We start from the raw sequence: 23,713 nt of genomic DNA, 5'->3' as shown, positions 1-23,713 counted from the left end.
GAAACCTTCTCTTCATCCCACAGGCTGACTCCGGGAGGGAGACCAGACCTGTGCACAGTGTTCCATGTACGCTCTCACCAGGACCCCATATACCTTCAGAGGAGATCTTTATTCTTCTATTCAAACCTTCCTTCCCATTCAATGCTCTTCATTTAATATCAAACTCAAACAGTGAACAGACACAACACAGCCTCAGCCATGAATTTAAAGGGCAGGTGTTGCAACAGTTTGAGCTTCATACAGGGGGCTACGGAGCAAGTAGGGTGTCACAAAGGGAGAAATGTGAGAGTGTTGTATGTCTGAGCCCAGCTGTATGTGTTTGTGTGTGACAGAAGGCCCACTGATCCTTGGGCTGTTCCCAGGATGCTCTGGAAAATAGACAGCGAATGCTGCTGGAAGATCATCAACTCGGGGAAAGACGCCCGAAACTTGTTGGCCTGCCATCACATCGAGATGTCTGGAGAGCAGCGGTTCCCAACCTGAGATCCACGGTTACTGGTATTGGTCCTTGGCATTAAAAAAAGTTTGCGAAGCCCAGTCGTACAGGAATGCTGCCTACTGACACATTCCAGACGTCAGGGACACCATTGGAACTACAGGGGTCCTCTACACTGGACAGGGAGAGGCCGGGTTGGCTGAGGAAGCCTCACAGTTATGGTAGTAGTGAACCACCCCAGGGGGCACATGGCTTCTCCTTTCATCTCAGGACTTCAACCGTCTTCCAGGGGAATGTCCTTCCGACCGCATGGATGAGGCCTATGGAGATTCAGCTGACGTTTTTGTCGCACTGGAATTTTACAAGATGGGGTTGCCAGCCATACGGCCAACCGTCCTCCGCTCGTAGCCGGGCTTAGACAGTCCATGGATGCGTTTTCGTATCTGTTGTCTGTTTAATGTGTTTTTGATCCCACACTCAACATAGAAAAGGCCAGAATTTCCACTGAACACATCCAGCAAAACCACGTTGATTCCCTGAGCAAACATGAGGAAGTCTGCAGATGCTGAAATTCAAGCAACACACACAAAATGCTAGTGGAACGCAGCAGGCCAGGCAGCATCTATAGGAAGAAGAACTGTCGACGTTTCGGGCCGAGACATTTCGTCAGGACTAACCGAAAGGAAAGATATTAAGAGATTTGAAAGTAGGAGGGGGAGGCGGAAATGCGAAATGATAGGAGAAGACCGGAGGGGGTGGGATGAAGCTAAGAGCTGGAAAGGTGATTGGCCACAGGGATACAGAGCTGGGGAAGGGAAAGGATCATGGGACGGGAGGCCTAGGCAGAACGAAAGGGGAAGGGAGCACTGGAAAGAGATGGAGAACAGGCAGTGATGGGGAGAGGGAGAGAGAAAAAAAAAAGACGAACAACTAAATATGTCAGGGATGGGGTAAGAAGGGAAGGAGGGGCATTAACGGAAGTGAGAGAAGTCAATGTTCATGCCATCAGGTTGGAGGCTACCCAGGCGTTGTTTCTCTTGGCTTCATCTTGACAGTAGAGGAGTCCATGGATAGACATATCAGAATGGGACTGGGACGTTGAATTAAAATGTGTGGCCACTGGGAAATCCAGCTTTCTCTGGCGGACAGAGCGTAGGTGTTCAGCGAAACGGTCTCCCAGTCTGCGTCGGGTCTCACCAATATACAAAAGGCCACACCGGGAGAACCGGACGCACTATACCACACCAGCTGTCCTGACGAAGGGTCTCGGCCCGAAACGTCGACAGTGCTTCTCACTACAGATGCTGCCTGGCCTGCTGTGTTCCACCAGCATTGTGTGTGTGTTGTGTGATTCCCCGAGTCTGTAGCGCGCGTAGTGGACAATCCCGGTACTGCAGGGGATCAGCAGCTCTCCGAAAGTGAAAGCATTCTGAATCAGGAAGTGCTGGAGTTAACATGGCTTCGAAAGGACCGGCCGAGAGTTGGACCGAGGAGGTAATTTGTCCCATCTGCCTGGATTTCTTCACCGATCCGGTTATACTGGAGTGTGGACACAACTTCTGTCGCTCTTGTATCACACAGTGTTGGGAAAGGGAGCAGAAAAACTCCTGCCCGGAATGTCGAGAGGAGTTTACTGACCGCACCCTCAGGGTGAATCGGGCCTTAGCAAATCTGGCTGAAAAAGCTCGAAATCTAAACCTGAATCCGAAAGGGAAGGAAAGTAAACGTCACTGCGAGGAACATGAGGAAGAACTGAAGCTGTTTTGTGAAACGGACAAGACACTGATCTGTGTGATCTGTGCAGCTGCGCAGGAACACAGAGAGCATCGATTTGTGCTGATTAAAGAGGCTGTTAAAAACTATAAGGTAAAAACTAACGTTAATTTAACACTTAACACATTTCCTTTGTCCTTTGCAACACCTGACTCCTAACCTCACCCCTCGTCGCCATTCAGGGCCGCAAACAGCCTAGTTCCTCCCGTTTCTTCCACGGTCGATTGTCCTCTCGTATTAGATTCCTTCTTCTCCAGCCCTTTACCTCTTCCACCTGTCCCCTCTCAGCTTCTCACTTCATCACCCTCCCCCACGTTCCCCCTCACGTTGTCTCACCCGTCACCTGTCAGCTGGTTCTCATCCCCAACCTTTTTATTCTGGCTTCTCTCCCATTCCTTCCCAGTCCCAAAGAAGGGTCTCATCCCGGAACACCGACTGTTTATTTCCCCTGAATAGATGCTGCCTGACTCACTGAGTTCCTCCGTCATTTTGTGTGATAATCGGGTTTGATCACCTGTTTCTTTTGATGCATCTTTGTTTCTATTTCCTTCACTCTCTGACTTCCAGGATCAGCTAAAATCTTCCTTAGACTCTCTCACAAAAAAGAAATCAGACTTCCAGGAAAAGGAGCAGCAACAGAAAGAGAAGATTTCCGGAGTTCGGGTGAGGCTTCCTGAGCGGAATTTCTGATATTACTGTCGAGTTTTGCTCCATTTAATGCAGAATAGCCGAGTATCGCAGCTCCAGTGACCTGGGTTCGATCCTAACCTCTGCTGCTGTCTGTGTGGAGTTTGCATGCTCTCCCTGTGACCACGAGAGACTCCGACACATCCCAGGGACATGCTGGATGAATGGCTAATTACCGTTAACCCTGAAAAGGTGGGGAAGGTGTGTGTGAATCAGATGGGAGTTTATGGTTCAATATGTGAGAGTAGGTTTCAGGAAAACGTGAGGGAATGGTGTTGACGGGAATGCTCTCAGAAGTAGCATGGACTCCAATAGACCGAACTGAACGACAAAAGGAAACAGAGCACAGCAATGCAGTATATTAATCTTCACCTTTCCTTCGACAGGAACAGTCACACAGTGTTCAGTCCCACATCACATCCCAGTTTGCTGAACTGCGCCAGATTATCACTGAGAAAGAGCAGAGCTTACTCAGGGATCTCAGGGAAGAAGAGAAGAGGATTCTCAACCCAATGGAGAAAAATCTTCTAGCACTTCAAGAGAATATAAGGAGTATTCAGGAGGAAATCACTAAGTTAAAGGAACAGATGGATCAGAAAGATGGTGTGATATTTCTGAAGGTGAGGGATTATATTTCAATTTGTTTCTGTCAAAGGGCACGAAATGAACAGTGGTATATTTGAAATAAACACAGCACCGAGGCCAATTCTAACAAATCAATTGCCGCTGCTGGCGACCTCACACAAGTTGTTATACTTGCATGACGCGCCCTGCCATCACTCCAATAATGACATTTCAAAATGTCGAAGATACGCTTTCAGTCCTTCATTAGTAAAATACAATCTTGAAGCGATGAAACTTCAGGGTAATTCATTGTAAAGTAAGATGCAACACAGCGGTCAAGAACAGAATGACATCCGCCCGTCCCCAGCTCAAAACTGCCCAGAACAATGTACAGATACGTAACCTTTTCCCTTCGCTTTTACCACGTCCCCACTCACGTGACGAGTTACCATAATAAACACGTAACACAGAATACAATGCAGACAGAAAACAGACGTGTTGCTCCTACACACAGCATTTACAAATGGCAGTAAACTGTTTCTCACCAGACAATTGATGCATCTATTCAGGGTTGTTGTTGTCCCATAATAATAAGATTATTAAGGGATTGGACACGCTGGAGGCAGGAAGCATGTTCCCGCTGATGGGTGAGTCCAGAACTATAGGCCACAGTTTAAGAATAAGGGGTAGCCCATTTAGAACAGTGATGCGGAAAAACTTTTTCACCCAGAGAGTGGTGGATATGTGGAATGCTCTGCCCCAGAAGGCAGTGGAGGCCAAGTTTCTGGATGCATTCAAGAGAGAGTTAGATAGAGCTCTTATAGATAGCGGGGTCAAGGGATTTGGGGAGAGGGCAGGAACGGGGTACTGATTGTGTATGATCAGCCATGATCACAGTGAATGGCTGTGCTGGCTAGAAGGGCCGAATGGCCTACTGCTGCACCTATTGTCTGTTGTCTATTGTCCTAAAACTGGGCTTCCACAACTTCTGTACACCCCAGGACAAAATGCAAATCTCTCTGAAATTATTTACTCCGATCATAACACAGAGCTGCTGACTGTTTCCTTATTTACCGCATTAAATATCCTCTGAAACTCCCATTAACACCCGGTTCCAGTCACAGGCTGTGAGTGTGTCTGTTGCAGTTGGTGTGAGGGTCTCTCTGTCAATCAGTGAGAACAAAGAATTTGACCCACAACTCAGACTTATCCTCCATATCCGGTTTCCATCAGATTATGGAAACTTTCAATGTCTCTTTATTTTTTGGATATATTTTGCATGGGATTATATCCCATTCTCTATCATAAACAGGCCATTAGGTCCATCTTCTATCAGTATCCCTGCTTCACAATCCTCCTGCCACCTACTCACCGCAGCCAGCAACAGTGCCCCGAACTCCCTGGTCCCTCACGTGTTTATCCAGCCTCCCCATTACAGTCACTCTGCTGTTCCATTTCATCCACTCCTGTGGCAGCAAGTTTCACATCCTCCTCACTAAATTTCTTGGAATTTGTTAAAATCCATCTGGAATTACATCTCCCCACGAGTCTCCCCATAAATAGAGATACTTCCTCCACCCGCACATAATCACATAGATCACTGATCTTAAATTCCTCCATCCTATCACACTGACGTCATATCCAGATGAAAATGCACAGCCTGTCCTGTCTTCCCTGTAAGTTTCTTCCTCTCAGTAATGGTTTCACATTCAGAAACTTTCCCTGTAATTTACCCCATGGTTCTGTATTGTCCGTGTGTGTGAGTGACTGTGGGAGTTGGAATTTTCAACTCCTTGTAATGATTTGGATGAAGTTCAGGATGTGGACAGTAAGTGCAAGTCTAATCAGATTTGTGTTTTATTTATTTCAGGAAGAAGCTCGTCGGAACAGAAGGTAGGACAGGCTCTTTACTGAAACCCTGAATGGATTTGAAAATAGTTCAGAATAGCAATTTATAACCAGCAGTTTAATATTTACAGGATTAATGACGATGTCCAGGAATTGTCAGTGACAGATGAGACCCTACCGGTTGAAAAATACGATCACCTCTATTTGTTGAACACAGTGCTGAGAGAAATGCTTGATGCTATTAATCGAGGTAAAACTTACAAAGATTCATTTCTCCTTGTTTATGAAGATCAATTTAGTTCCAATTTGAGGCAAAGATTGTCTGCAATACTGGGGTGCAGGGGAACTGAAGTTTATTCCACATCAACCCCACTGACTGAGAGGCATCACTGTCACATGGTCAGCTGGAGATATCAGACTCCTGGACACACCAGCACAGGGTCACAATACAACCAATACACGGGACTGGCGGATGAACCACTGTGTTCCAATCCCAGGCGAATGCACTAACACACCAGTGCATAAGTTTGGATCCAACCAGAGGAACTGATGTTGTGATGTTGTTGTGGCCATCGCGGAATCATGGTTGTAGTTGGGATCTGAATGTCCAAGGTTACACAATGTATTGGTGGTATAGGAAGGTCGGGTGAGGGGGTGGTGTGGCTCTGCTGGTAAATCAGTAGCAAGATGTGACATAGGATTGGAAGATGTTGAATCTTGTGGGTTGAGGTAAGGAACTGCAAAAGTAAAAATGACACTGACACCAGTCATATACAGGCCTCCCAACAGTCAGTGGGTTGAGGCCCACAGATTACAACTGGAAATAGGAAAGGCTGATGAAAAGGACAATGTTATGATAATCATGGGAGATTTCAACATGCAGGGCAATTGGGAAAATCAGGTTGGTAAAGGATTTCAAGAGAGTGAGTTTGTTGAATGCAATGTGATGGCTTTCTAGAGCAGTTTGCCATTGAGCCTACTCGGGGAACAGCTCTAATGGATTGGGTGTTATGTATTGAACCAGAGGGGAGCAGTTAAAAGAAACCTTAGGAGGCAGAGCTCACAACATGACCGAGTTCAACTTGAAATCTGGTAAGGAGACAGTAAAGCCTGACATTGTAGTATTTCAGAGAAATGAAAGAAATTACAGTGGTCTGAGAAAGGAGTTGGTCAAAGCAAATTGGAAAGAGATGCTGGCAGGGATGAGTGCAGAGCAGAAATGGTGTCAGTTTCTGGGAAAATGAGGATAGATGTACTCCAAAAATAAATAAATACTCAAATGGCGAAATAGTACAACCATGGCTGACAAGAGAAGAAAAGTTAATGTAAAGGCAAAGGAGAGGGCATACAACTAAACAAAAATTATTCGGAAGGGAGAGGATTGGGAAGCTTTTAAATATCTACAGAGGGGAACTAAAAGGATGATTGGGTGGGAAAAAATAAACAAGAAATTGATTTGAATTGAACTGGCCTGGTTGAAGAAGCTGTCCCGGAGCCTGTTGCTCCCGGCTTTTATGCTGTGGTACCGTATCCCGGATGGTAGCAACTGGTACAGTTTGTGGTTGGAGTGACTCTGGTATCCAATAATCCTTCTGGCCCTTTTTACACACCTATCTTTGGAAAACAAGATAGCAAACAATATCAAATTGTTTTTCAAGTATTGTGAAAAAATAAAACAGAGATGAGAGTGGATGTAGGACAGCTAGAAAATGAGGCTGGATGGATAATAACAGAGGATAAAGAGATGGCAGATAAGCCAAATATTTTGCACCAGTATTCACCGTGGAAGACACCAGCACTGTGCCCGGTGTTGAAGAGTGTGAGGGAAGAGTAGTGAGTGCAGTTACTGTTACAAGGGAGAAGCTGCTCAAAAAGCTGAAAGCCCTAAAGATACATAAGTCACCCAGACCAGATGAACTGCACCCGTGTTCTGAAAGAGGTCGCAGTAGAAATTATGGAGGCATTCCAAATGATCTTTCAAAATCATTGGACCCTGGCATGGTGCCAGAGGACTGGAAAATGGCAAATGTCACTTGACTCTTTAAGTAAGGAGGAAGGCAGCAGAAAGGAAATTATTGACCAGTTTGCCTCACATCTGTGGTTGGGAAGAAATTGGAGTCAGTTGTTAAGTATGAGGTTATGGAATACTTGGTGACACTGGACAAGATAGGACAAGTCAGCTTGGCTTCGTTAGGGAATATCCTGCCTGACAAACCTGTTGGGATTCTTTGAGGAGATTACAAGCAGGATCGATAAAGGGGATGCAGTGGATGTTGTATATTTGGAATCTCGGAAGGCCTTTGACAAAGTGCCACACATGAAGGTGGTAACCAGGTTAAGAGGCCATGGTATTACAGAACAGTTACAGGCATGGTTAGAACATTGGCTGATTGGTAGGAAACAGCGAATGGGAGTAAACGGAACCTTTCCTGGTTGGCTGCCAGTGAGTCCTGTTCCACAGGGACACAGGTGTTAGGACACCTTCATTTTATGCTGTATATCAAGAATTAGCTGATGGAATAGACAATAAGATATAGGAGCAGAAATAGGCCATTCGGCCCATTGAGTTTGCTCCAATATTCAGTCATGGGAAGACCCAATTCTTCCGGTCATCCCCACTCCCCTGCTTTCACCCCATACCATTTGATGCCCTGGCTAAATGAGAACCGGTACATCTCTGCCTTAAATATGCCTTGGCCTCCACAGCCACATGTCGCAACAAATTCCACAGATTCTCCACACACACTGACTAAAGTAATTTCTCTGCATCTGAGTTCTAAAAGGACGTCCTTCAATCCTGAAGTCATACCCTCTTGTCCTAGAGTAGATGGCTTTGTTTCCAGGCTTTGCAGATGATACGAAGATTGGCGGTGGGGCCGGTAGTGTTGAGGAAACAGTTAGTCCTGACAAGGACTTGGATGAGGAGAAAGGGAAAGAAATTGGCAAATTATATACAATGTTGGAAAATAAATGGTCCTGCACTTTGGTCGTAGAAATAATGTGCAGATTTTCAAATGGGGAGAAAAATCAAAAAAATCTGAGACGAAATTGGACTTAGCAGTCATTCTGCAGAACTTCCTAAATGGTAACTTGCAGGTAGAGTCAGTGGTGAGGAAGGCAAATCCAATGTTAGCATTGAATTCAATCGGTTTAAATAGCATTCATTTCAAGAGCAGGGATGTGATGCTGAGGATTTATAAGGCACTGGTGAAGACTCACCTTGAGTATTGTGAACAATTTTGGGCTCCTCGTCTAAGAAAAGATGTGCTGGCATTGCAGAAGGTTCATTTCATAAGGATGACTCCAGGAATGAAAGGGTTATCATACGAGGAACGTTTGATAGCTCTGTGTCTGTACTCGCTGGGATTTAGAAAGATGAGGGGGAATCTCATTGAAACCTTTCAAATGTTGAAAGTCCTAGACAGAGTAGATGTGGAAAGGATGTTTCCCATGGTGGTGGAGTTTAGGACAAGAGGGCACAGCTTCAAGACAGAGGGGGAATCTATTTAAAACATGTGGAGAAATTTGTGCCAGCAGCTGTTGAATTTGTGGAATCTGTTGGGTGTATTTAAGGCAGAGCATGATAGGTTCTAGATTGGACACAGCATCAAAGGTTACGGGAAGAAGACCAGGGAGTGGGGCTGAGGAGGGAAAATAAGGATCAGCCATGATTGAATGGCGGAGCAGACTCGATAGGCAAATGGCCTAATTCTGCTCCTATGTCTCATGGTGATCTGACCACTACATTGAAGCATTGTGAGAATGAGCTCGGACACACCAACAAGCATTGACATGGGTCAAGATTTCATCTCGGGAGAAGCACACACAGCATAACCGGCCTGGCAAAGCTCCCTCACACACATACACAGGAAGGACAGGCAGATTGTAGTCAGAGCCTCAGCAATGTACGTTGTTATTTCCCTCAGTAACCTGGAAACCAGTCTCTTCAAAGACAGTCATTTATTCATTTAAACAACTCAATCACGTGTGACACATTGTCAACACACACCAGACATGTGATGACACACTGAAACATACAAATTCTTCAATGTGCACACTCTCCTTCAATGTGTATACACAGCACACACACACACACACACACACACACACACACACAGACACACACGATATACTATCAGAGTGTGACACACAGCCACAGAAACAGGCACAAATTCCCATTTAGGATTGAAATCTGCCGTCCTTACCCAGTCTGTTTGTTCTGTGTCACTGAGCTGCCCTCTGACGTGACGTCACATCAACACTTCACAGACAGACTCCGGGGTGAGATTCCTCAGGAGGATGATCTGGGAGGGTTTGATGGATGTTGAACTCACGGCCCACTTCATCAATCTGCAAGACTAAGATGTCTTCTTGAGCATGGCCCATTTGTGTGTGTTTGCCCCCCCCATCCCTCTAACCATTTCCCATCTGTGTATTTATTTTAAAATATGTTATTTTTACCTGTTTCTACAGCGTCTGAGGGCAAATTCCGTTCACCAACCTCCCTCTCTCTGAGAATGTTACCCGATTTCCCATCTCACTTTCAATCTGAGGCCTTTGGTTCTGTACTCCCATTTCTTGGAAAAAGAAAGTTATTTAAGCTCCTTAGAATTATTTACCTTGATAAGGGGTCATACCTGAACATCCTACACTACAGCTGAATAGCCCAAGCTTACTCACTCTTTGCTTTTAACTCAAGCCCCCAGTCCTGGTAACATCCTCCTGAAGCCCCCCGTCCAGCGTAATGACATCCTCCCCATATTCGGGAACCGGAAATGCAGACAATACTCCAAGTGTGGTCTATCATCGACATCAAAGGCCTTGCTTAAGTTCATGTGGACAGTGTGGAATAGGCTGATGAATACAGGACTGAAGGTGTTTTTTTGAGATTGGTATAAGAAAGGCGGTGTGGGAGCTAAATTCTGAAGGAAGACCGTTTAAAAAAAAACTTTGTGTACAAGGACGGCGAGACTGCGCAGGACAGCGCGGAGAGTTTAAAAAGATGACCACCCTATACCGCGGGCAGCGGAGTGGGTGGCAGCAGAGTGTAGGGCTTTGGCTCAACGGGCTTAAGCGGTAACGGAAAGAGGCGAGAGCGAGGAACCGACTCTTTTTCTCCCCTTAGCAAATCGGCCTGGACGGACGGGGGAACAGCAGGGCACATTAGTTAACCGTTTAAAAAGTTTGTGTGCTTGGCGAAGTAAGTGGGTCAGTAGACCTATCTTTCTTTGTTTCATTCCTGTAGAATTAGGTAGCATGTCTGCAGGGTTAGTGCTTTGTTCAGGGTGTCAGATGTGGGAATCCTGGGAGACCTCCAGCCTCCCTGATAGCCACATCTGCACCAGGTGAACCGAGATTCAGCTTCTCGGAGACCGTGTTAGGGATCTGGAGCAGCAGCTTGATGACCTACTGCGTATTAGAGAAAATGAAGTGGTGATAGACGGGAGCTACAGAGAGGTAGTCATCCCTAGGCTACAGGGGTCAGAAAACTGGGTGACTGTCAGGAGAGGGAAGGGAAATGGCAGGGTAGTGGAGAGCACCCTGTGTCTGCCCCCCTCAGCAACAAGTATATCGTTTTGGATGCTGTTGAGGTGGATGACCTGACAGGGGACGGCCACAATGACCGGGTCTCTGACACTGAGCCTGGCGCTGTTGGCGCAGGAGGGAAGGAGGGAGAAGAGGAATGCGGTAGTCATAGGGGATTCCATAGTCAGGGGAACAGACAGGAGATTCTGTTTGCCTGGTAGAGATACCCGCATGGTGTGCTGCCTCCCAGGTGCCAGGGTACGGGATGTCTCGGATCGGGTCCAGAATATTCTGAAGGGAGAGGGCGAGCAGCCAGCTGTCTTGGTACATGTTGGTACCAATGACATAGAGAGGAAAAGGGAGGAGGTCCTGAAGAGAGATTTCCGGGAGTTAGGAATGAAGCTGAGAAGCAGGACCTCCAGGGTAGTAATCTCAGAATTGCTACCTGTGCCACGTGCTAGCGAGGGCAAGAATAGTAGGATCAGGCTGATGAATGTGTGGCTGAGAGACTGGTGCAGGGGGCAGGGCTTCAGATTCTTGGATCATTGGGATCTCTTCTGGGGGAAGTATTAACTGTTCAAAAAGGATGGGTTACACCTGAACCCGAAGGGGATCAATATCATAGCAGAAATGTTTAACAGAGTTGTTAGGGAGGGTTTAAACTAATTTGGCAGGGGGATGGGAAAAAGGTGACATAGGATCGGAAGGTGCAGAATCTTTATGGGTTGAGCTAAGAAATCGCAGGGGTAAAAGGACCCTGATGGCAGTTATCTACCAACCTCCTAACAGCTGCAGCGATGTGGATTACAAATTACAACAGGAAATAGAAAAGGCTTGCCAGAAGGGCAGTGTTATGATAATTGTGGGGGATTTTAACATGCGAGTGGATTGGGAAAATCAGATCGACACTGGATCTCAAGACAGAGAATTTGAAGAATGTCTGCGAGATGACTTTTCAGAACAGTTTGTTGTTGAGCCCACTAGGGGATCAGAGGTACTGGATTGGATATTGTGTAATGACCCAGAGGTGATTAGAGAGATTGAGGTGAAGGAACTGTTAGGAGGCAGTGATCGTAACATGATTGAGTGCACTGTGAAATTTGAGAAAGAGAAGCAGAAATCCGATGTGTCGGTATTGCAGTGGAGTAAAGGAAAATACAGTGGTATGAGAGAGGAACTGGCCAAATTTGACTGGAAAGGGACACTAGCGGAAGGACAGCAGAGCAGCAGTGGCTGCAGTTTATGCGAGAAGTGAGGAAGGTGCAAGACAGATATATTCCAAAAAAGAAGTAATTTTCGAATGGAAAAAGATGCAACCGTGGCTGACAAGAGAAGTGAAAGCCAAAGTAAAAGCAAAGGAGAGGGCATTCAAGGAAGCAAAAATTACTGGGAAGACAGAGTATTGGAAAGTTTTTAAAAGCTTACAAAAGGAAACTAAGAAGGCCATTAAGAGGGAAAAGATGAACTATGAAAGAAAGCTAGCAAATAATATCAAAGAAGATACCAAAAGCTTTTTCAAGTATATAAAGAGTAAAAAACCGGTGAGAGTGGATATAGGACTGATAGAAAATGATGCTGGAGAAATTGTAATGGGAGATAAGGAGACGGCTGAGGAACTGAACGAGTATTTTCATCAGTCCTCACTGAGGAAGATATCAGCAGTATACCGGACACTCAAGGGTGTCAGGGAAGAGAAGTGTGCGCAGTCACAATTACGACAGAGAAAGTACTCAGGAAGCTGGATAGTCTCAGGATAGATAAATCTCCAGGACCAGATGGAATTCACCCTTGTGTTTTGAAGGAAGTAGCTGTGGAGATCGCGGAGGCATTAGCAATGATCTTTCAAAAGTCAATAGATTCTGACATGGTTCCGGAGGAGTGGAAGATTGTAAATGCCACTCTGGTATTTAAGAAAGGGGCAAGGAAGCAAAAAGTAAATTATAGACCTGTGAGCTTGACATCGGTGGGAGTCAATTGTCAAGGATGAGGTTACGGAGTACCTGGACGCATATGGCAAGATAGGCCAAACTCAGCATGGTTGCCTTAAAGGAAAATCCTGCCTGACAAACCCATTGAAATCTTTTGAGGAGATTACAATTAGGCTGGACAAGGGAGATGCAGTGGATGTTGTGTATTTGGATTTTCAGAAGGCCTTTGACAAGGTGCCACACATGAGGTTACTAAACAAGATAAGAGCCCATGGAATTACGGGAAAGTTACATATGTCGATAGAGCGTTGGCTGATTGGGAGGAAACAGAGAGTGGGAATAATGGATCCCATTCTGGTTGTCTGCCAGTTAAAAGTGGTGTTCCAGAGGGGTCCGTGTTGGGGCCACTTCTTTTTACGTTGTATATCAACGATTTGGATTATGGAAAAGATGGCTTTGTGGCTAAGTTTGCTGATGATACAAAGGTAGGTGGAAACTCCCCCACCTGAGGAAACAGAGAGTTTGCAGAGAGACTTGGATAGATTTGGAGAATGGTCAAAGAAGTGGCAAATGAAATACAATGTTGAAAAGTGTATGGTCATGCACGTTGGCAGAAGAAATAAACGGGCAGATTATTATTTAAGTGGAGAGAGAATTCAAAGTTCTGAGATGCAACGGGACTTGAGGGTGCTCGTGCAGGATACCCTTAAGGTTAACCTCCAGGTTGAGTCGGTGGTGAAGAAGGTGAATACAATGTTGACATTCATTTCTAGAGGAATAAAATATAAGAGCAGGGATGTGATGTTGAGGCTCTATAAGGCAGTGGTAAGACCTCACTTGGAATACTGTGTGCAGATTTGGGCTCCTTATTTAAGAAGGGATGTTCTGACATTGGAGAGGGTTCAGAGCAGATTCACCAGAATGATTCCGGGAATGAGAGGGTTAACATGTGAGGAACATTTGATCACTCTTGGACTGAACTCCGTGCAGTTTAGAAGAATGAGGAGGAACCTCACGGAAACATGTCGAATTTTAAAAGGCATGGACAGAGTGGATGTGGCAAAGTTGTTTCCCATGGTGGGGGAGTCTAGTACGAGAGAGCATGACTTAAGGATTGAAGGGCGCCCACTCAGAACGGAGATGCAAAGAAATTTTTTTAGCCAGAGGGTAGTGAATCTGTGAATTTGTTGCGGCAGTGGAGTCCAGGTCATTGGGTGTATTTAAGGCAGAGATTGATCAGTATCTGTGTAGCCAGGGCATCAAAGGTCATGGTGAGTGGGTGGGGGAGTGGCACTAAATGAGAGAATGGATCAGCTTATGATAAAATGGCGGAGGAGATTCGAAGGGCCGAATGGCCGGCTTCTGCTGCTTTGTCTTATGGTCTTATTTGAATGCACCAGTATACGGAATAGGGATCTTGTAGTACAGGTAGAGTTTGACAGGTACAAACATAGGCAGGTACGACTTTGATCGAAGGAATAAAGGCATAGACAATTCTGTAAACAGGGCGAAATACAAAAATCAGAGGTGCAAACGGACTTGGGTGTCCTTGTGCAGGATTCCCTGAAGGTTAACTTGCTGTTTGTGTCAGAGGTAAGATTGGCAAACTCAATGTTTGCTTTCATTTCGAGAGGATTAGAGTACAAGAGCAAGGATGTAATTCTGAGGTTTTATAAGGCGTTGGTCAGACCACACTGGGAGTATTGTGAGCAGTTTTGGGTCCCTTCTATCGGAAATCATGTGCTGGCATTGGAGGGGGTGCAGATGATTCACAAGAATAATTCCAGGAATGAAAGAGTTAACATATGAGGGGTGTTTGATGGTTCTGGGCCTGTACTCACCGGAGTTCAGAAGAATGGCTGATTTATTATCCCCGGGGCCGCACTGCCCGAGTCTCCCCCCGATCCCCGGGGCCGCGCGGTCCGAGTCTCACCCCGATCCCAGGGGTCGCGCTGTCAGAATCTCCCCCCCGATCCCCGGTGCCGCGTTGCTCGAGTCTCCGCACGATCCCCGGGGCCGCGCTGTCCGAGTCTCCCCCCGATCCCCGGGGCCGCGCTGCCCGAGTCTCCCCCCCCGATCCCCGGGGCCGCGCTGCCCGAGTCTCCACCCCCCCGATCCCCGGGGCCGCGCTGTCCGAGTCTCCGCCCCCGATCCCCGGGGCCGAGCTGTCCGAGTCTCCCCCCGATCCCCGGGGTCGCGCTGTCCGAGTCTCCGCCCGAACCCTGGGGTCGCGCTGTCCGAGTCTCCTCCCGATCCCCGGGACCGCGCTGCCCGAGTCTCCCCCCGATCCCCGGGGCCGCGCTGTCCGAGTCTCCCCCCGATCCCCGGGGCCGCGATGTCCGAGTCTCCCCCCGATCCCCGGGGCCGCGATGTCCGAGTCTCCCCCCGATCCCCGGGGCCGCGCTGTCCGAGTCTCCCCCCGATCCCCGGGGCCGCACTGTCCGAGTCTCCTCCCGATCTCCGGGGCTGCGCTGTCCGAGTCTCCCCCCGATCCCCGGGGCCGGGCTTCCCGAATCTCCACCCCCCCCCCCCCGATCCCCGGGGCCGCGGTGTCCGAGTCTCCCCCCCGATCCCCGGGGCCGCGCTGTCCGAGTCTCTCCCCGATTCCCGGGGCCGCGCTGCCCGAGTCTCCCCCCCCCCGCGATCCCCGGGGTCGTGCTATCCGAGTCTCCTCCCGATCCCCGGGGCCGCGCTGTCCGAGTCTCCCCCCGATGCCCGGGGCCGCGCTGTCCGAGTCAGCCCCCACCCCCGATCCCCGGGGTCGCGCTGTCCGAGTCTCCTCCCGATCCCCGGGGCCGCGCTGCCCGAGTCTCCCCCCGATCCCCGGGGCCGCGCTGTCCGAGTCTCCCCACGATTCCCGGGGGCCGCGATGTCCGAGTCTCCCCCCGATCCCCGGGGCCGCGATGTCCGAGTCTCCCCCCGATCCCCGGGGCCGCGCTGTCCGAGTCTCCCCCCGATCCCCGGGGCCGCACTGTCCGAGTCTCCTCCCGATCTCCGGGGCTGCGCTGTCCGAGTCTCCCCCCGATCCCCGGGGCCGGGCTTCCCGAGTCTCCACCCCCCCCCCCCGATCCCCGGGGCCGCGGTGTCCGAGTCTCCCCCCGATCCCCGGGGGCCGCGCTGTCCGAGTCTCTCCCCGATTCCCGGGGCCGCGCTGCCCGAGTCTCCCCCCCCCGCGATCCCCGGGGTCGTGCTGTCCGAGTCTCCTCCCGATCCCCGGGGCCGCTCTGTCCGAGTCTCCCCCGATCCCCGGGGCCGCGCTGTCCGAGTCAGCCCCCACCCCCGATCCCCGGGGCCGCGCTGTCCGAGTCTCCCCCCGATCCCCGGGGCCGCGCTGTCCGAGTCTCCCCCCGATCCCCGGGGCCGCGCTGTCCGAGTCAGCCCCCACCCCCGATCCCCGGGGCCGCGCAGTCCGAGTCTCCCCCCGATCCCCGGGGTCGCGCTGTCCGAGTCTCCCCCCGATCCCCGGGGCCGCGCTGTCCGAGTCAGCCCCCACCCCCGATCCCCGGGGCCGCGCTGTCCGAGTCACCCCCCCGATCCCCGGGGCCGCGCTGTCCGAGTCTCCTCCCGATCTCCGGGGCTGCGCTGTCCGAGTCTCCCCCCGATCCCCGGGGCCGGGCTTCCCGAGTCTCCACCCCCCCCCCCCGATCCCCGGGGCCGCGGTGTCCGAGTCTCCCCCCGATCCCCGGGGCCGCGCTGTCCGAGTCTCTCCCCGATTCCCGGGGCCGCGCTGCCCGAGTCTCCCCCCCCGCGATCCCCGGGGTCGTGCTGTCCGAGTCTCCTCCCGATCCCCGGGGCCGCGCTGTCCGAGTCTCCCCCCCGATCCCCGGGGCCGCGCTGTCCGAGTCAGCCCCCACCCCCCGATCCCCGGGGCCGCGCAGTCCGAGTCTCCCCCCGATCCCCGGGGTCGCGCTGTCCGAGTCTCCCCCCCGATCCCCGGGGGCCGCGCTGTCCGAGTCAGCCCCCACCCCCCGATCCCCGGGGCCGCGCTGTCCGAGTCACCCCCCGATCCCCGGGGCCGCGCTGTCCGAGTCTCCCCCCGAACCCCGGGGCCGCGCTGTCCGAGTCTCTCCCCGATTCCCGGGGCCGGGCTTCCCGAGTCTCCACCCCCCCCCCGCGATCCCCGGGGCCGCGGTGTCCGAGTCTCCCCCCGATCCCCGGGGCCGCGCTGTCCGAGTCTCTCCCCGATTCCCGGGGCCGCGCTGCCCGAGTCTCCCCCCCCGCGATCCCCGGGGTCGTGCTGTCCGAGTCTCCTCCCGATCCCCGGGGCCGCGCTGTCCGAGTCTCCCCCCCGATCCCCGGGGCCGCGCTGTCCGAGTCAGCCCCCACCCCCGATCCCCGGGGCCGCGCAGTCCGAGTCTCCCCCCGATCCCCGGGGTCGCGCTGTCCGAGTCTCCCCCCGATCCCCGGGGCCGCGCTGTCCGAGTCAGCCCCCACCCCCGATCCCCGGGGCCGCGCTGTCCGAGTCACCCCCCGATTCCCGGGGCCGCGCTGCCCGAGTCTCCCCCCCCCGCGATCCCCGCGGTCGTGCTATCCGAGTCTCCTCCCGATCCCCGGGGTCGCGCTGTCCGAGTCTCCCCCCGATCCCCGGGGCCGCGCTGTCCGAGTCAGCCCCCACCCCCGATCCCCGGGGCCGCGCTGTCCGAGTCACCCCCCGATCCCCGGGGCCGCGCTGTCCGAGTCTCCCCCCGATCCCCGGGGCTGCGCTGCCCGAGTCTCCCCCCCCCCCCCGATCCCCGGGGTCGCGCTGTCCGAGTCTCCCCCCGAACCCGGGGGCCGCACTGTCCGAGTCTCCTCCCGATCCCCGGGGCTGCGCTGTCCGAGTCTCCCCCCGATCCCCGGGGCCGCGCTGCCCGAGTCTTCCCCCCCCCGATCTCCGGGGCCGCGCTTCCCGAGTCTCCACCCCCCCCCCGATCCCCGGGGCCGCGGTGTCCGAGCCTCCCCCCGATCCCCGGGGCCGCGCTGTCCGAGTCTCTCCCCGATTCCCGGGGCCGCACTGCCCGAGTCTCCCCCCCACCGATCCCCGGGGTCGCGCTGTCCGAGTCTCCCCCCGATCCCCGGGGCCGCGCTGTCCGAGTCTCCCCCCGATCCCCGGGGCCGCGCTGTCCGAGTCAGCCCCCACCCCCGATCCCCGGGGACGCGCTGTCCGAGTCTCCCCCCGATCCCCGGGGCCGCGCTGTCCGAGTCTCCCCCCGATCCCCGGGGCCGCGCTGTCCGAGTCTCCCCCCGATCCCCGGGGCCGCGCAGTCCGAGTCTCCCACAGATCCCCGGGGCCGCGCTGTCCGAGTCAGCCCCCACCCCCGATCCCCGGGGCCGCGCTGTCCGAGTCTCCCCCCGATCCCCGGGGCCGCGCTGTCCGTGTCTCCCCCCGATCCCCGGGGCCGCACTGCCCGAGTCTCGCCCCCCACCGATCCCCGGGGCCGCGCTGTCCGAGTCTCTCCCCGATTCCCGGGGCCGCACTGCCCGAGTCTCCCCCCCACCGATCCCCGGGGTCGCGCTGTCCGAGTCTCCCCCCGATCCCCGGGGCCGCGCTGTCCGAGTCTCCCCCCGATCCCCGGGGCCGCGCTGTCCGAGTCAGCCCCCACCCCCGATCCCCGGGGCCGCGCTGTCCGAGTCTCCCCCCGATCCCCGGGGCCGCGCTGTCCGAGTCTCCCCCCGATCCCCGGGGCCGCGCTGTCCGAGTCTCCCCCCGATCCCCGGGGCCGCGCAGACAGAGTCTCCCCCCGTTCCCCGGGGTCGCGCTGTCCGAGTCTCCCCCCGATCCCCGGGGCCGCGGTGTCCGAGTCTCCCCCCGATCCCCGGGGCCGCGCTGTCCGAGTCTCTCCCCGATTCCCGGGGCCGCGCTGTCCGAGTCAGCCCCCACCCCCGATCCCCGGGGCCGCGCTGTCCGAGTCTCCCCCGATCCCCGGGGCCGCGGCTGTCCGAGTCACCCCCCGATCCCAGGGGTCGCGCTGTCCGAGTCTCCCCCCGATCCCTGGGGCCGCGCTGTCCGAGTCAGCCCCCACCCCGATCCCCGGGGCCGCGCTGTCCGAGTCTCCCCCCGATCCCCGGGGACCCGCTGTCCGAGTCTCCCCCGATCCCCGGGGTCGCGCTGTCCGAGTCTCCCCCCGATCCCCGGGGCCGCGCTGTCCGAGTCAGCCCCCACCCCCGATCCCCGGGGCCGCGCTGTCCGTGTCTCCCCCCGAACCCCGGTTCCGCACTGTCCGAGTCTCCTCCCGATCCCCGGGGCTGCGCTGCCCGAGTCTCCCCCACCCCCGATCCCCGGGGCCGCGCTGTCCGAGTCTCCCCCCCGATCCCCGGGGCCGCGCGGTCCGAGTCTCACCCCGATCCCAGGGGTCGCGCTGTCAGAATCTCCCCCCCGATCCCCGGTGCCGCGTTGCTCGAGTCTCCGCACGATACCCGGGGCCGCGCTGTCCGAGTCTCCCCCCGATCCCCGGGGCCGCGCTGCCCGAGTCTCCCCCCAGATCCCCGGGGCCGCGCTGCCCGAGTCTCCCCCGATCCCTGAGGCCGCGTTGTCCGAGTCTCCCCCCGATCCCCGCGGTCGCGCTGTCCGAGTCTCCCCCCGATCACCGGGGTCGGGCTGTCCGAGTCTCCCCCCGATCCCCGGGGCCGCGCTGCCCGAGTCTCCACCCGCCCGATCCCCGGGGTCGCGCTGTCCGAGTCTCCCCCCGATCCCCGGGGCCGCGCTGCCCGAGTCTCCACCCCCCCCGATCCCCGGGGCCGGGATGTCCGAGTCTCCCTCCCGATCCCCGGGGCCGCGCTGCCCGAGTCTCCCCCCGATCCCCGAGGCCGCGATGTCCGAGTCTCCCCCCGATCCCGGGGCCGCGCTGTCCGAGTCTCCCCCCGATCCCCGGGGCCGCACTGTCCGAGTCTCCTCCCGATCTCCGGGGCTGCGCTGTCCGAGTCTCCCCCCGATCCCCGGGGCCGGGCTTCCCGAGTCTCCACCCCCCCCCCCCCGATCCCCGGGGCCGCGGTGTCCGAGTCTCCCCCCGATCCCCGGGGCCGCGCTGTCCGAGTCTCTCCCCGATTCCCGGGGCCGCGCTGCCCGAGTCTCCCCCCCCCCCCGATCCCCGGGGTCGCGCTGTCCGAGTCTCCTCCCGATCCCCGGGGCCGCGCTGTCCGAGTCTCCCACCGATCCCCGGGGCCGCGCTGTCCGAGTCAGCCCCACCCCCCGATCCCCGGGGCCGCGCTGTCCGAGTCTCCCCCCGATCCCCGGGGCCGCGCTGTCCGTGTCTCCCCCCGATCCCCGGGGCCGCGCAGTCCGAGTCCTCCCCCCGATCCCGGGGTCGCGCTGTCCGAGTCTCCCCCCGATCCCCGGGGCCGCGCTGTCCGAGTCAGCCCCCACCCCCGATCCCCGGGGCCGCGCTGTCCGAGTCTCTCCCCGATTCCCGGGCCGCGCTGCCCGAGTCTCCCCCCCCCCCGATCCCCGGGGTCGCGCTGTCCGAGTCTCCTCCCGATCCCCGGGGCCGCGCTGTCCGAGTCTCCCACCGATCCCCGGGGCCGCGCTGTCCGAGTCAGCCCCACCCCCGATCCCCGGGGCCGCGCTGTCCGAGTCTCCCCCCCGATCCCCGGGGCCGCGCTGTCCGTGTCTCCCCCCCGATCCCCGGGGCCGCGCAGTCCGAGTCTCCCCCCGATCCCCGGGGTCGCGCTGTCCGAGTCTCCCCCCGATCCCCGGGGCCGCGCTGTCCGAGTCAGCCCCCACCCCCGATCCCCGGGGCCGCGCTGTCCGAGTCTCCCCCCGATCCCCGGGGCCCCGCTGTCCGAGTCTCCCACGATCCCCCGGGGCCGCGCTGTCCGAGTCTCCCCCCGATCCCCGGGGCTGCGCTGCCCGAGTCTCCCCCCCCCCCCTATCCCCGGGGTCGCGCTGTCCGAGTCTCCCCCCGAACCAGGGGCCGCGCTGTCCGAGTCTCTCCCCGATTCCCGGGGCCGCGCTGCCCGAGTCTCCCCCCCCCCCCCCCCGATCCCCGGGGTCGCGCTGTCCGAGTCTCCTCCCGATCCCCGGGGCCGCGCTGTCCGAGTCTCCCACCGATCCCCGGGGCCGCGCTGTCCGAGTCAGCCCCCACCCCCGATCCCCGGGGCCGCGCTGTCCGAGTCTCCCCCGATCCCCGGGGCCGCGCTGTCCGTGTCTCCCACCGATCCCCGGGGCCGCACTGCCCGAGTCTCCCCCCCACCGATCCCCGGGGCCGCGCTGTCCGAGTCTCTCCCCGATTCCCGGGGCCGCACTGCCCGAGTCTCCCCCCCACCGATCCCCGGGGTCGCGCTGTCCGAGTCTCCCCCCGATCCCCGGGGCCGCGCTGTCCGAGTCTCCCCCCGATCCCCGGGGCCGCGCTGTCCGAGTCAGCCCCCACCCCCGATCCCCGGGGCCGCGCTGTCCGAGTCTCCCCCCGATCCCGGGGCCGCGCTGTCCGAGTCTCCCCCCGATCCCCGGGGCCGCGCTGTCCGAGTCTCCCCCCCGATCCCCGGGGCCGCGCAGTCCGAGTCTCCCCCCGATCCCCGGGTCGCGCTGTCCGAGTCTCCCCCCGATCCCCGGGGCCGCGGTGTCCGAGTCTCCCCCCGATCCCCGGGGCCGCGCTGTCCGAGTCTCTCCCCGATTCCCGGGGCCGCGCTGTCCGAGTCTCCCCCCCCGCCATCCCCGGGGTCGCGCTGTCCGAGTCTCCTCCCGATCCCCGGGGCCCGCGCTGTCCGAGTCTCCCCCCGATCCCCGGGGCCGCGCTGTCCGAGTCAGCCCCCACCCCCGATCCCCGGGGCCGCGCTGTCCGAGTCTCCCCCGATCCCCGGGGCCGCGCTGTCCGAGTCTCCCCCCGATCCCAGGGGTCGCGCTGTCCGAGTCTCCCCCCGATCCCTGGGGCCGCGCTGTCCGAGTCAGCCCCCACCCCCGATCCCCGGGGCCGCGCTGTCCGAGTCTCCCCCCCGATCCCCGGGGACCCGCTGTCCGAGTCTCCCCCGATCCCCGGGGTCGCGCTGTCCGAGTCTCCCCCCGATCCCCGGGGCCGCGCTGTCCGAGTCAGCCCCCCACCCCCGATCCCCGGGATCGCGCTGTCCGAGTCTCCCCCCGATCCCCGGGGCCGCGCTGTCCGAGTCTCCCCCCCGATCCCCGGGGCTGCGCTGCCCGAGTCTCCCCCACCCCCGATCCCCGGGGCCGCGCTGTCCGAGTCTCCCCCCGATCCCGGGGGCCGCACTGTCCGAGTCTCCTCCCGATCCCCGGGGCTGCGCTGTCCGAGTCTCCCCCCCGATCCCCGGTGCCGCGTTGCTCGAGTCTCCGCACGGTCCCCGGGGACGCGCTGTCCGAGTCTCCCCCCGATCCCCGGGGCCGCGCTGCCCGAGTCTCCCCCCCCGATCCCCGGGGCCGCGCTGCCCGAGTCTCCCCCCGATCCCTGAGGCCGCGCTGTCCGAGTCTCCCCCCGATCCCCGCGGTCGCGCTGTCCGAGTCTCCCCCCGATCCCCGGGGTCGGGCTGTCCGAGTCTCCCCCCGATCCCCGGGGCCGCGCTGCCCGAGTCTCCACCCGCCCGATCCCCGGGGTCGCGCTGTCCGAGTCTCCCCCGATCCCCGGGGCCGCGCTGCCCGAGTCTCCACCCCCCCGATCCCCGGGCCGCGATGTCCGAGTCTCCCCCCCGATCCCCGGGGCCGCGCTGCCCGAGTCTCCCCCCGATCCCCGAGGCCGAGCTGTCCGAGTCTCCCCCCGATCCCGCGGTCGCGCTGTCCGAGTTTCCCCCCGATCCCCGGGGCCGCGCTGTCCGAGTCTCCCCCCCCGATCCCCGGGGTCGCGCTGTCCGAGTCTCCGCCCGAACCCTGGGGTCGCGCTGTCCGAGTCTCCCCCCGATCCCCGGGGCCGCGCTGCCCGAGTCTCCCCCCGATCCCCGGGGCCGCGCTGTCCGAGTCTCCCCCCCGATTCCCGGGGCCGCGCTGCCCGAGTCTCCCCCCGATCCCCCGGGCCGCGCTGTCCTTGTCTCCCCCCGATCCCCGGGGCCGCGATGTCCGTGTCTCCCCCCCGATCCCCGGGGCCGCGATGTCCGAGTCTCCCCCCGATCCCCGGGGCCGCGCTGTCCGAGTCTCCCCCCGATTCCCGGGGCCGCACTGTCCGAGTCTCCTCCCGATCTCCGGGGCTGCGCTGTCCGAGTCTCCCCCCGATCCCCGGGGCCGGGCTTCCCGAGTCTCCACCCCCCCCCGATCCCCGGGGCCGCGGTGTCCGAGTCTCCCCCCGATCCCCGGGGCCGCGCTGTCCGAGTCTCTCCCCGATTCCCGGGGCCGCGCTGCCCGAGTCTCCCCCCCCCCCCCGATCCCCGGGGTCGCGCTGTCCGAGTCTCCTCCCGATCCCCGGGGCCGCGCTGTCCGAGTCTCCCACCGATCCCCGGGGCCGCGCTGTCCGAGTCAGCCCCACCCCCGATCCCCGGGGCCGCGCTGTCCGAGTCTCCCCCCGATCCCCGGGGCCGCGCTGACCGTGTCTCCCCCCGATCCCCGGGGCCGCGCTGTCCGAGTCTCCCCCCGATCCCCGGGGTCGCGCTGTCCGAGTCTCCCCCCGATCCCCGGGGCCGCGCTGTCCGAGTCAGCCCCCACCCCCGATCCCCGGGGCCGCGCTGTCCGAGTCTCTCCCCGATTCCCGGGGCCGCGCTGTCAGAATCTCCCCTCCGATCCCCGTGGCCCCGCTGTCCGAGTCTCCCCCGATCCCCGGGGCCGCGCTGTCCGAGTCTCCCCCCGATCCCCGGGGCCGCGCTGTCAGAATCTCCCCTCCGATCCCCGTGGCCCCGCTGTCCGAGTCTCCCCCGATCCCCGGGGCCGCGCTGTCCGAGTCTCCCCCCGATCCCCGGGGCCGCGCTGTCCGTGTCTCCCCCCGATCCCCGGGGCCCCGCTGTCCGAATCTCCCCCCTGAACCCGGGGCCCCGCTGTCCGAATCTCCCCCCGATCCCCGGGGCCGCGCTGTCCGAGTCTCCCCCCGATCCCCGGGACCGCGCTGTC

General features: G+C 58.0%; 1 protein-coding gene across 2 annotated transcripts in view; it reads left to right on the top strand.

The window, feature by feature from the left end:
• Positions 1–1,085: 1,085 nt before the first annotated feature.
• The window catches only part of LOC132385944 (nuclear factor 7, brain-like), a 28,198-nt gene continuing 5,570 nt past the window's right edge, over positions 1,086–23,713 (top strand). For both annotated transcript variants that reach the window (XR_009509351.1, XM_059958175.1), the window contains exons 1-5: positions 1,086–2,302; positions 2,777–2,872; positions 3,283–3,516; positions 5,331–5,353; positions 5,440–5,558. Coding sequence is in view for 1 of the 2 variants with exons in the window: in XM_059958175.1 (XP_059814158.1) it covers positions 1,892–2,302; positions 2,777–2,872; positions 3,283–3,516; positions 5,331–5,353; positions 5,440–5,558 (883 nt within the window). In the remaining variant the exon portion in view is untranslated. The remainder of the gene's footprint in view (positions 2,303–2,776; positions 2,873–3,282; positions 3,517–5,330; positions 5,354–5,439; positions 5,559–23,713) is intronic.

The sequence above is a fragment of the Hypanus sabinus genome (assembly GCF_030144855.1).
Source record: "Hypanus sabinus isolate sHypSab1 chromosome X2 unlocalized genomic scaffold, sHypSab1.hap1 SUPER_X2_unloc_6, whole genome shotgun sequence".
Classification (NCBI taxonomy): domain Eukaryota; kingdom Metazoa; phylum Chordata; class Chondrichthyes; order Myliobatiformes; family Dasyatidae; genus Hypanus; species Hypanus sabinus.
This window is presented reverse-complemented; position numbering and strand designations above follow the sequence as displayed.